The 13,626-nt window shown below is 37.5% G+C and overlaps 1 protein-coding gene across 1 annotated transcript; it reads right to left on the bottom strand.

Annotated features, from left to right (window-relative positions):
- Window positions 1-4,321: 4,321 nt before the first annotated feature.
- kmt5aa (lysine methyltransferase 5Aa) lies at window positions 4,322-12,671 on the bottom strand. The gene is made up of 7 exons (XM_007570837.2): window positions 12,402-12,671; window positions 9,915-10,068; window positions 8,753-9,035; window positions 7,718-7,805; window positions 6,705-6,764; window positions 6,361-6,551; window positions 4,322-5,706 (listed from the first exon to the last, which is right to left on the bottom strand). The coding sequence occupies exons 1-7, from the start codon at window positions 12,408-12,410 to the stop codon at window positions 5,496-5,498; spliced, it is 996 nt and encodes a 331-aa protein (XP_007570899.1). The 5' UTR covers window positions 12,411-12,671; the 3' UTR covers window positions 4,322-5,495.
- Window positions 12,672-13,626: the final 955 nt, after the last annotated feature.

Genomic DNA, 13,626 nt, shown 5'->3' with positions numbered 1-13,626 from the left:
GGGTGTTGTATGTCTTCATTTGATTCTACATGCTGATTTTTTTTTTCTTTTCATCCACGTAAAGCACGTAAAGTGAAAAAGTAAACCCTTTTTGGCCACCAGAGGGCAGGACATCCAACTCATCTACAGTTCTAGCTCGACACTCGGGGAAAAGCGAAGCAGGTGGACAAAGGGGCGTCCCAGCCGTTGGAGAGACGGCAGGTGTGGTTGATGGGAAGGGACGCTGGACTACCAGGAAGTATTCACGACACCACGGTACTGCGAGTGTCCACATAGTATCTGGTAGTAGTATCTGGTAACTGCTCGAGGGATTTAACTAACGCGGGAACTAGCGGTGTGGTTTTTGTCGTTTATTATATCGCAGCAAAACGATCAAAAATGCCAGTGTAAGTTTTTTTTTTTTTTCTTAAGAAGCTACATTTCCCTTGTGGTGTTTTGCTCCATTATGCCAGAAATAACGCAGATATAATGTCACCAAATTATGGCTACGTGGTTTAGAAAGTTGCACCTCTTTGAAGCCCATCTTTGTACTTCCTGCTGTTTGTGTGTTTTTGATGTTTCTTCTTGGACAGAAATGGTTTCTTTCCCTGCCCTTCCTGTCAAAAGGTCTTTATCCTAAAGTCTCTCACTGGAGGTGAAGACACACAGCAAGAAGTGGATCAAAATTGGGTATTGAGGAAATCAACCTTTTCAGAAATCTCAAAAAGATGAGAAGCATTTGACAAAAACTTTAAATTTTGAGCATGTCTGATTGCTGAAGCCCTGTAGTTGTACTAAATTCAGTTTTCTCGGTTAAGACAACTTTATGCTTGAATCCCAAAGCTAAAAACCCCTACAGAAAATGCTCATCTTCCCATAAAAACAAACCAGATGCACCAATCCTTTTATTTGCATATTAAATCTTTATTCATGAATGCTTGAACACCAGCATTAAGATTTCTTCAGCGCTACAACAAGCATTTTCTGTCCTAAACTGTGGAAAAAGTCAGTTTTACCCACTTAAATATTTGTTGCATCTGTTCCATATTGTTTTTTTTTTTTGTTTTTTTAGAAATTACAATGTAATGTACTTAGAAATATTTATATTAAAACATTTTACACAAGTATTCCTACTAAATAGAAGTTAAGACAGGAAATGACAGTAGCTTGAAATTTCTCGACTGGCCTCTTCGTGTAGACATCGCTTGCTTCTGTGAAAATTAATCATGAATTCGAAAAAAGAAATGCCGACTGAGCAGAAAAAGACTTAAAATATTTATAAGTATACATTAACAAAATAAATGAATGCGTCTTGGCAGAGAAAATATTAAAGTTATTGTTAATACAAAAATGGCTTCCTGTACAAGCCAACAAACTACAACTAGTTAAAGATGAGTAGATAAATGCCAAACTTGAGTATTTTTCCAACTGGCTCTTTAGCTAAAATTTAAATGTAAAGTTAAACTTTTTGTGACAGAAATAACCAATGATGCAAAAGTTGAATCTTAAATTCCATATTGAAAACACAGCCTTGAAACCTGACTTGTTAAAGAACAGAAACTCTCTGACCAAATATTTCCTAATTAGTTTCAAATAATGGTAAAGCTCATTTCATTTTTTAAGCTAACTAGGTAAAATTCCTCCAAAATTCGGTTACTTTTGGTGGCTTCAGAGGCTAGCTGATACTTCTAGTTATATAGTTGAATTATGTTGCATAAAGGTTAACTTTTGTTTTCATTTGGCAACAAAAGACAACATACGCAGGCAACTTCTAAAATCAGTTTCCCTCCATTTCAGCTGTGTTATGGTTATGCTGTGTAGCTGCAGCAGTAGCTTGGGTTAAAAAGAACTACTTATCTTAATAGAGGGAGAACAAAAACCCCTGAATCACTTAATTTTACACAAGTCACCTCTAAGAAGGATTCCAGAGGTTTACCCATATTAAAAATCCACAATATAATAATAATAATAATAATAATAATAATACTAATAATAATAAGGCAGTAATCAACGAGTTAGAAGGGACAGCTAAGAAAAATGCGCAATCTTGTAAAAAACAAAAAACAAAACTAATTTTCATTTTTATTCACCAATAAGCTTGTCAGCAACTTTCTAAACTACTTTGTTGCCCAACTAACTGAACGTAATGTATAAACCCACCGTTTTCTGTATTGGTACGCTCAACGAACATGAGTTAATCTGTTGCTAAACGTCTTGGAACTCCAACACACGCAACATTTCCCCCTGATTTAATTTGCCCATAAAATAAAGACCGTTTGGTTAAAAACTAGTTTCTGGTCTTTGTCTTAGCGTTGATGGAGACAAAGTTAAAAGTTTAAAACTTGCTTATTATTCAGATGAATACTTCCTATCGCAGTCAGCCATCAACCAATACAAATCATTGATTGAAATATCAATGATTCAAACTTTATTTATGGGGGAAACACACACACACACACACACACACACACACACACACACACATTCTGAGAAGTATATTATTTTTAGTTAGCATACCAACAAACGATGTACCATAATACCAATTCTATGTCTGAAGTTAAAAACAATATTTAGCAAAGAAGCTGATAGCTCATCAATGAATTTACCTTCTAGAAGTGAAATCAAGACCAACGGTAACGTTGGTAACCGTTGGGGTAAATGGTGCACAGGCAGAAATCTTCTCTTACAGTATGTCTGAAATTAATGCTAAAATAATGGAAAAAAGTTTTGAAAAAAAGTCAGATCTATGTTTAGAATGGTCAGATCAGGATGCCCCGCCTTTCTCCATATAAATTCATGCTGTCATGTTGTTGTGCCTTATTTACTTTTTGATACTAATGCGGTACAATTGAAAATGATCTGGTTTTATTCACATAAACTCAACAGATTTCCTAATCCTCTTTTGATCTGAGAGGGTTTCCGACATGCTTTTGGTAAAGTCATTAGTAGCTTCGTTTCCATTACAGATGTGCACAGAGCTGTTAATATTCTGCTAATGTAAAAAAAAAAAAAACAACAAAAACACAATTTTGCAATTGTGGTGTTTCCATTAAATAAGACAAAATCATACAACAAAGTTTGTTCACATGATAAGTCATTGAAAGACATACTGCTGTGTCATCGTCCTCTATCGTCCTGTTGTCTTCTTCATGATTTGTGCCGGCAGCAACATCCCGTTGTTGATCAAGAAAAAAAAGCGTTTCCATTGGAGTTTGTCAAATACACCAATTTTGATACAATGAAAGAAAAAAAGTGGCACTTTTCACCAAAAAAATACTTTTTTCCTTCAAAATTGGTGTTTCGCTTAAGCGAATTTATTTTCGAAATGTCAAGTTGCGTAATTATATGGTCAGTGGAAACGCAGCGTATAAAACCCTCCTGCTCTTGTGGAAGAAGCATCGAATGACCTGGGAGTGTTTTCAGTTTGGCTTTAGATGCTTCGATATCGCCAGTCCTCTCTTCAAAGAAGAGATTTACTCAAAGTGTCCATCAGTACCTTCAATACCCGATGAGCCAATGACTTCTGGTCATTAACCCCAATTGTGTCTGTCGCCCAAATCAAAACCAGTTTCTAGTTAACGACTCCCTCTTTATGCAAACAAGGGACCTCTGATCACATCTTGTCACATTATAAGACCAAACTTATTACCTTTCATTGGGATTTCATGTGATTCATATTGAATGAATGAATTGTTTAGATATATTCTGAAAAGTAGAGTGTGGATTTGTCTTTAGCTTCCTTAATTTTGTTGCCCCTAAATAAACTCCAGCTCATTAACCAGAGGAGCTGTTCTGAGTAAAGATATGAAAGTTAAAAACTTAAAAATATTTGCAGACAAGTTCTCTAGTTAGGGCTGGCTAATAAATCAATTTTGCGGGGAGGAAGAGGGTGATTTCCTTGAGTTTCTATAATTCAAAGTGACGCATCAAGGGCGGCCATCTTGTTTGACAAGCGTGTTTTACAGCTGCTGTTTATTTGGACTGAATTCAGGTCAGGCTAGGATTTTTTTTTAAACAAGACTAAAATTATAATCTTACAAGAATATTTGCAAGTTTGTTAGAGACTTGCCCCCAAATACTTGCTGCTGAAGTCAAAGCACCTGAAAACGGATGTATGCCACACTTTTCAGAATTTTACTTATTTAAAAAAAGGAGGGAGGGAGTTCCCTTTGAATGTTATTGTATTATTCTATGTTGTATTCTGAAATACTTTAATGTTTTTTTAATGTGAAAAGGTGTGTTTAGAATACCTTAACTTTAGACACTTTGCCACTGTCTGGCTCAGCATTTGGTAATAACTCCTTTAATGGCCGACAGGTGGAGGAAGTGGGAGAACAGCCTATCGGCTAAAGATCAGTTGACATTTAATCAAACAAATCTTAACATACACTTTCATTCAAGCAGTTACAGCAGAAAATTCTGCAAAGGAATCGCAGAAACTTTTATATTATTTTAACATTTTTTAAATTCAAATGTAACCGTCGTGTTTAATATTAAAAAATACATTATAATCTAAAAACAAAAAAGCAACAAAAAAATAATATCTATATATATGTATATCACACTGGTTATTTCAGAGTTGCACAAGCTTGCATCACATTTCGACTTTTCACCAAGAGTCAAAACATGATCGAAAGCCTCCAAGATGGCAGCCGAGTCTGGAGTGTAGCTAACGGTCACATGGCCACCAGCCGCAGCAGATGGTTTCCATGTGGGACGGCGTGTTGGAGCCATCGTAGGCAGAAAAAGAGAAAAGAAAAGTGAATTTCCATGAAAAAACTCAGAATGTGAGTTTATTTTCTTGCAAATTTTTTGACTCTTCAAACCCTGAATTTTTAGGTTTTCCAAACCTAAAATTTTTAGGTTTTCCAAACCTAAAAATTGATGTCAATATAATTTCTGACATCAATCCCAGATTTTTTTTTTTTTCTTGGAAATGTACTCCTTTTAACTTTTTTCTTCTATCTGCAATGGCCCTAATATGCTGTCGTATCCGTAGCTGAAGTTCACTGGAGCAGAATATTTTTCCTAAAAAGCCTTGTTTTTTTTGTGTGTTTTTTTCCCCCGTTGAACTTGGATCTCATAGTGCTTGTTGATCCAAAATGGAGGAGGAGGCTGAGAAGCCATTCGGGGAAGTATTGCTAAGTATCTAAGGATAAATTACAAAAAAAAAAAAAAAAAAAAAGCAGTATAAAAAATGCTGAGCATTAACTACCACCTGCATGCTGTAGAGGCATTGGTCTTCAGGAAGTACAAAATGTACAAAAGAAATGTGCTGCAAAACAACCAGAATGTTTCAGAGACACATATAAATAAAAGTACGCAGGTCCGTCCGACAGAGCAGACGGACCTCAATCGAAATGTAAATAGGTACCCATTAAACCCCCCACTCCAAACCCACCCCGTTATCTACCACCCAGCGTTCTCTGCACGGCAACAAAAGGGGTACACATTCTGTTTCTAAGGCAACATGTCCGCTAGCTATGAGAAAGACAAGTGTCGCTGACCGCCTCCTGTCAGTACTTGAGCCAGGGGTGAGCGGCGATGGAGGCTTTGCTGCGGTCCCCATAGTCGTACAGCAGCTCCTCGCCCTTGTCGATGTCTCGGGAGGCGACCAGGATGAGGTGCGGCACGCCGTTGATGTCGTGGAGTTTGGTTTGGCAGTTCCCGTTTTTGCTGTGGTTTATCAGCCGGCCCATCCGATCCGTCTCTTTGGTGGCGTCCACACTGTGAGGGGCAGAGAGGGGTGTGGTGGGGAACGCAAAAAAAAATAAGAAGACATTGGTTTTCAAGTCTGGCCTGGATTAGTTTGGATATTGTTTCAGTTACGTCCAGAAAGAACAAATGCATTTTGAGATTAACTGGCCTTGACATTTTTGATTTAAAAGTTTTGATTAGATATGACTACTTTTAAGTCATATGTGTTAAGCAGCAGGATAGGGCTCTAACACCACTAGGGGGCCCCGAAGAGCAAAAAGCTGTTGATAAAAAAAAACATACAACATAAATTTTTAACAACATTGAATAGTAAAAACTAAATGCTATTACACATGGAAAAACAATTAAACAATTTCTACATTATTTTTATAGTTGGCGTACATATAATGGGTTAATGTCTTCCTGCTGCTGCTGTTTCTGTTGGTTAAACTTGTTAACCGTTTATTGGTATTACTTTCAAATAGTTAAAATAATGTGGCACACTTACTTACCACTCTGCATTTCAAAATCCAAATTACTTTTTTAAGGTAAGCTAGTAATAGTAGTAGAATGTTACACACTTGAAGTGATCTGTTCAGTGCAGTGCGGACATTTTTGGTATTTTTACCCTCTTGATATGTCATATCAAGTCAAAACAAGAGGATGGATGAAACGTTTTCCTACCAGTACGTTTTGCAGAGGTACTGAAAGTAGTACATGTAGCAGCCGGTGGCAGGGTTCTGAGCGTACTCCGCCTCCCTTTTCTTAGCGTCGGTGATCTGCAGCAGGTCGCCGTGGTACTCCACGATGTAATCACCTTTCTGGAAACACTGAGTGGCAAACACTGCCCTCCCTTTTCCTTCTATATGCTGAACCTGCGAACGGGAGGGTGTCTATGGTGACACATGGCATGCTGATTCAAACATCAAGCAAATTATGTTTCGACAAGTCGCCAGCAATGAATACTCCAGTATTAGGAGTTTATCCGCATTACAGGTGAGTGAAATGTCCAGAAAGACCCACATTACCTCCATTCCCTCCTCGATTCCTTTGGTGATGAGATCATCGATGAGCTTCTTTTGTTCCCACTGGTGAGGCAAAACAACTTTATTTCATGTGAACATTCAGACACAGGGTCGAACAAATTCAGAGATATAACATTAAAAACATAAAGTACATCAAAAGAACAATAATGGGAAGTAAAGTACCACATCAAAGGAAGAAATATTAAAATGCTAATTGAACTGTTGACCTATCAGTACCACCAGTTTTACAGGAATCTGCAAGTGAGGAGATTCATGCCAAAAAAATTAACAAGTCCACGCAGGTTTCGCATTAAAGTATAATTGTGAATTTACTACAAAGTTTCAACACCTTCCAAAACGCTTGGTTTGAGTAAAAGGTAGCGAGCGCGATTAGCAAGACCAAACGCCACGACAGCACGCGAGGCCAACATGCAGCAGTTAGCAGGGCGCGTTTAGCGCTAGCCTCCTCGCGCCTAATACAATGTGTCAACTATAAACGTAGCTTTAATCAGGCTGAAATATCACAAAACTCCTTGCAAATAATTGTAAAGTAGCGCCACAAAATCTACTCCTCTACAAACAGCAACTGATATTCTGTCAGTTTCCAAGGAAAACTAGAATTTGATCAGTTTTCCTTCTATTGGAGAGTATAACCATGGGTAAACTAAAGCTGCCTGATTTTTTTGTGGTGGTTTTGAGACTTGGAGGTCCAACATTACAATAATCAAATCTACTGAAAATGAAAGGATGGAGACATTTTACCTGTTTAGATAGAAAGCACTTTATGCTGTCAACAGCTGATTCGGTCTATCAGCTGTTGAATAAGATCTAAACTGGTGACTAAAAGGCACACAACATCACTGACCAGGACAAGACTTTTCGCTCACACACAAACATTTTACACACACTGGAATGACTCACTTTCAAAACAACCTGAGCTAAGTTTCTCCTACCAAGCTGCTCAGGAGTTGATTAAATCCCTGTTTTAGTTTAGAGTCAAAGCAACATCTTCTTACCTTGAGTTCTGTTTTACTTTTTCTTGAGCTCCGTCTGATTGGATAGAAGTCGGTAACTTTTCGGTTCTGAGAGTTTTTGCCTCCTTCCCTTAAGGGGGAAAAAAAAAGAAAAAAAAAATACAAAATGGTAAATAATTTAACATCCACTATCACACTGTTTACAATTTATACTCATTGTTGGCATGAGAAAAGACATTACCTTTGCTCGCACCTCATTATTCCTGACATGGACATAAAACTGAACTGAACAGAGCAGCTGAAAACGTCAGCTCACAACTGGAGAACTTAAGTACACAACCATGATGGGATTAAGGACCTCCAACTGATTAACGGGGCGTGTATTTGAGTCAATCAATCTACAGTATTGACTTTTAACACCTTTTCAGATTAGTGACGTATTGATCATTTTTCAAAAGAAAAAAAGGTTTTCCTGAACTCTTTTTGTCCATTTATTGTGAGGTTTGATTATTTTGTTTGATTTATTTGGGGGGGGAAGGCCTTTTTGGCCTTCCTTTTTTTTTTCCATTTCGGATTTTATTTTTAAATTAGGCAAAATTTTTCACTTTGGGCTTGATTGCCAATTTTTCTTTGGTTTACTTTTTCTTGCCACCCCTAATAAAATAACCCCCTGGGCGGTGAGCCATATTCAGCCAATATCAAACCCGCTACATTTACTACATGCAACTGTTGTACTTATTTGATAATAGGTGATTTTTACTTTTAGCCCAGTATTTGATTTTGGGAGGACCCTATTGCATGCAATTATATATTTATAGTTAAAATTAAATTGTATTTTAAGTTTTGTTTTTTTTTTGTTTTTTTATCCGCAACGTTATTGTCAAAAAATGTATCTTTAGTTCAGGGAATAGCTATTGAACATTTCCATTTTCACTTCAGCTCATTCTCCAGTCACTGCAACTCTGAATTTCCCACTAATCCCCCCCAAGGCACCGACTGGCACCAGTATTACTAAGATATTTTATTAATACTATAATGATGTCCCATTCCACTGCATCATAATCAGGGCATGCATACGTTCTCCTGGTGGATTTCTTCCCCATGACTTTGGCCCGGGTCCCTCTCCTCTGGTTTCCGTGGAGTGCGCCGCCATTGTTGTGATTGCCGTGGAGAGAAGCGTGAGATAAGCTGTTGCCAAGGGGCATAGGGAGTTCGTGAGGGGGGCGATGACACAAGAGCTGCGGGAGGGTTGGCTGGTCGGTGGGCCAGCAGGGCGGACGCTGGCCGTAGGCGCTACCGGTCGCCGTCAGATCTGGCTTTGGGTCTCTGAGCGTGGCACCGATGGGGTCTGTTGTTCTGGCTGGGAGAGAGAGAGAAATATTAGAGGTGGGCAGAGTAGCCAAAAAATGGACTCAAGTAAAAGTTGCGCTACTTCAACATATTTTTACTCGAATAAATGTAAAAAGTAGCACATTTATTGACATAATCTTAGTTGCCATTCTTAGGTTAAGAATAAGAACAACACAATTTTGAAATTAGCGATACTGACAAAGTTTTGGACACATTTCTAATGGAAATGCAGCTGGTGACAGTCTGTTGCTAGTAAACACTGCTAATCTGCCTCCTTTGCTTTTGCCACTTCCCTTCAACTCCCAAATTTGACGTGTGCCATATTTCTTCCACTTATTAATGATGGGATAAATGTAAAATCAACGAGGTATGCAGTACGGTGAAATCTTTGGCAACCATCTCCTGACTTTTTCTTAGTGAGGTTCTTCAAAAATTGATTTTTTTCGTATTTATTTTGATAAAAGTTATTTTTGGAAATGATGCAAATTTCTTTCCAAAAATAAATTAGCGTGATTCCATTAAGCAAATTTATTTTCAAAATGTCAAATTTTGCTCCGTAATTTGACAACAAAGCTACTGATGATCCAGAGACCAGACCTTCAAAACAACAGGTCACACATCAAAAGCTCTTGGGTAATCTCCGTTTCATGGCGCCACTCAGCTGGACCTCTGTTGAATTAGGTCGGTCCTTTCAAAGGTGGGTGAATATTTATGCAGTTATTTACTTTTAATAATTTTTGTTGATATGTTTTCCACTTTTTTTCCATTCCTGTCAAAAATATCAAATTATAAGAAGCATTAGTTTCTTTACAATTAACTTTATGGGTTCTGTATGTGGAAAGTTCAAACATGTAGTGACCCGTAAGACTACAGAGAGGAAGATGCCGACCCTCAGGCTGACTGGGAACGTCGAGCTGCGGGACGCAGACGGGAGAGCCCCGCCCCTCCTGCGTCAACCTGATGCTCGTCTTCTCGTCGTGAGCTGCTGGCTTGGACTTGGCACAGGCTAACGCCATCACTGGGTGAGGACTGCACACTACTTCCTGTAAAGAAAAGAAAAAAAAAACAATTAGTAACTGTCCTCTCTAAAGAATCCCAGCTGTAAAGTATGGGGCTGTGTTGCTGCAGGAGCAACTGGTGCACTTCACAAAGTAGGAAAGAATATTATGTGGAAATTTTGTGGCAAAATCCAAAAATGTCAGTCAGGAAGTTGAGATTTAAGCACAAGTTGGTCTTCCAAATGGAATATAACCCCTGAACATACAGCCAAAGTGTTTCCAGAGTGGCTTAAACAAAGTAAATGTTTTGTTGTGGCAGTCACAAAACCCTGATCTCAAATCTACGGAGAATTTATCAGCAGATCTGAATATGTGAGTGCGAACGAGGCAACCAAAACTACAGCAAACTGTTGTAAAAAATCTTGTGGAAGAAAAAAATCAGACCAAAAAAAAGTTTGGTCTGATTTAACTTCAGAAAATAAGAAAATTTTGTTTATTTGGTGTATTGAAACTTTCGTATGTGTTCAGTAAATTTCTTAATTTTGTCCAAAAGGAAAAAAAAAAAAAAGTAGTGGTAAATGGAGGATTTGAATGCGAGCTACAAATCTGCCTGGATACAGCTCTACTACCCAGGGGGCGCCATAGCGACAGAGAAACCACGAAAGCAAAGACATGTAAAGAAACAAACACCCCATCTGAACCCGGTCGCCCTGCATTTCAATCTGCCAAAACAAAACAAATCAAAAAAACACAGACAGAAAGATCCACAAACAATCAAGACAGTGAAGCTCGAACAAGGAAGTCAAGATTCTTAAACCGAGAGGCGACGTTCACTGAATAGTCTTAACTTTCTGTTTACAGTCGGATCTACTGTCAAAATGAAACTAAAATGCAAATGGCCTCAAGTGAAAACAAAACTGAGGTAACAATCCTGACGGAATGAGTCACTTTTTATTCAGCACTATTCAAGAAAATCCTTGGACTACTTTATAATATAAAGTCAGAAATTGACATGCGCCAAGTGTTGGCATTTTGTTATTTGTCCTGCGTAGCAAATCCAATATGAGGATGTTTCGTCTGATGATAAATTGCTATTCATCAAAATAAAATCATGCTTTTCTAGGCCAATTCCAGATTTTATTTGACCTACAGATCTATTGTTTTTATCCTACCAACTACAAACACAGCTATTGGAGATGTCTACACAAACAGATAATGAAGGAATAATTTCCCATTTATTCCCCAATCTCCTTTAATTCATGAGTGGATATGTTTCTAACCCATATCAGGGATTCTTAAGACTAAATTAGCAAATTCACAGTATAATAAATAATGACAACAACAAAAAATATTAATTTTACTTGTGTAATGTTTTCAGTTAAAAAATATAATCACTGACAAGAGCAAACATAGTTTATAACCCCTTAAGTGTCATGAGGACACTAGTGTCTTCATTTACCCAGTGACTTGCATTTAAATGTTTTGAGGCAGTTAAAGGGTTAAAGGCAAAGTTGCTCAAACTAAAGACAGAAAAAAAGTTTTGTGAATGAAAAAATATTATTAGTTGTAGATTTAGGTATTACTATATTTGACTGCACTCTTTTCCTTGGCTTAAAAATGTTATTGATTATAAGAGACACGTTTTTGGGGGATTTAGGATAAAAATATTGTGAGCTTTATCAACAACATACAGATGAGTGGCACAACTGGTGAGCTGATGCCAAGCAGCCGAGACCCGAGTCTAAGATGTCACTGAATTGTCACTGCTATCTTAAGAGAGAGCGAGCTTATTTTATTTATTAATAAATAAATAAAGTGTATATTAAAACAAATCTCTTCAATACCTCTATTGTAAGGCTGCACTGTTTGAATAGCTGATGTGGGAGGGGCCCCGAAGACGGGACCACGCTGGATCCTTACCCACTTGCTCCTCTCAGCCGACCAGTCCCTTTAAATCAGTAGCACAGCTACAAACAGGCCTGCTTTATCCCTAACTCATGCTTCAGTCAACTCAAACTGAAGCGTGCTTTGACGTTAAACTGAGAAACACCGAGAAAAGGAAAATACGTGTCATGTTGGTTCTGTTAAACGCAATAAATTGCGGTTGTCACCAGCTGACATGCATGTAGCGGTCGTAACTCACTAGCTGACTAACTAGCCATTAGCACAGTTAACAAAAAAGATCCCATCTGCAGCTACAGCAACTACATAAACTTATTATAAGAAAAGACGGTTAACTACAAGATCACAATCTGGTATCACTTCTAGAATACAAACAGGTTATTGCCCCGATTCTGGGTATATTTTCACCAATATTTCTCCACTTTGGCTAGCTTTGTGTAACCTCTTTTATGCGATGCCCAAACAAGCAAACTTACCCCGTTCATGTCCGAGTTGTTTTTGTGACTCCCTGCTCCCAAAAGATACCCACTCAGAAGCTAGCCTCGGCCCACTCCCACAGGCCGTGTCCTCCTGACACAGCCACACAAATCCACGATGTCCTATTGCACTTCTGTTGGACGGTGAATCGCCAACAGCTCAACCGCTGCAGCCTCCACAGCCCCACTCCGCCATGTTCCTCTTGTGTGGAAATGAATGAGAAGAGTTGGAACGCTGGCGCCCCCTGTCGGTCTTCAGTGGCAGTGCCCTTGTGCTTGGAAAACAGTTTGTTTACAACCTAAACACTACATTTCTACGTGCAAAAACTGTGGTTCTGTTTTCAGAACCATAGTTTTTGTCATAGCTATTTTTTTAAGCACACAATATATATATATTTTTTAACATTTTATTTTTTTAATTCATCTATAAAATACAGGAATTAAAAATGTATGTTATTTGGAAAAGTAAAATTAATACAAAAACACAAATTAAAAGTGAAATTAAATAATGTGAGGAATGTTACTTATTTAATACTGTATTATAATTAGTATAATACAGATACTATATGTATCTATAATTACTAGATACAATAAAAATATAAATTCACACAACCACACCAGTATTATGGAAAATGATTAGTGCCAATGGGAGAAAAAAGAATTCTGACTTTAATCTCAATGCCTGTTTTAATAAAACGGGCATTTAAAACAGTCCTAATTATGATGAGATTATATCTGAATTCTAAGAAATAACGTAATAATTTTTTTCAGTGACTCTAATCCTATCTCATGTGTTTTTCTGTCTGCAATACCAATAAATGTTAAGTTAATAAGTGAAACTTGACTAAAATACCTTTTCATTTCTTGTGTATTATGCTGAAATGCGAAATCCTGTTAAATTTACAGGGAAAATCCCAGGTCTGTACTTTAGCACCATCTAGGGGCAAATTAAGTTACAGCAGTCAGAGCTTTCTAAGATCACAAAACAATTTCCTTGTTTAATTAGATAATTTATTTCACATATTCTACGTTGTGTGGTATAATATGTTGGAAATGTACCAGTGTAACAAATAATATGACTGTAAATCTTTTAAGATTGATTTTTATTTATTTTTTGTTACATTAACATGAATATATGTATATATTCCTCAGTCATGACTAGAGGTTCATTGGTGGTAATTTCATAAATCAGTACAATAATAGCAATTCAATCAATGTAAAATAT

The sequence above is a fragment of the Poecilia formosa genome, unplaced genomic scaffold, assembly GCF_000485575.1.
Source record: "Poecilia formosa unplaced genomic scaffold, Poecilia_formosa-5.1.2 Scaffold269, whole genome shotgun sequence".
NCBI classification, from domain to species: Eukaryota; Metazoa; Chordata; class Actinopteri; order Cyprinodontiformes; family Poeciliidae; genus Poecilia; species Poecilia formosa.
The sequence above is the reverse complement of the archived record's forward strand: the minus strand, read 5'-3'. Positions and strand labels throughout refer to the sequence as shown.

Bases quoted from the DNA above. Each gene is read 5' to 3' on its own strand.
- kmt5aa (XM_007570837.2), bottom strand. The intron at 7,806-8,752 runs GTATGCATGCCC...TTCCCCCTTAAG, and splicing joins AAGAAATCCACCAGGAGAAC to GGAAGGAGGCAAAAACTCTC. The intron at 6,765-7,717 runs GTAAGAAGATGT...TTGCCTCACCAG, and splicing joins AAAGTAAAACAGAACTCAAG to TGGGAACAAAAGAAGCTCAT.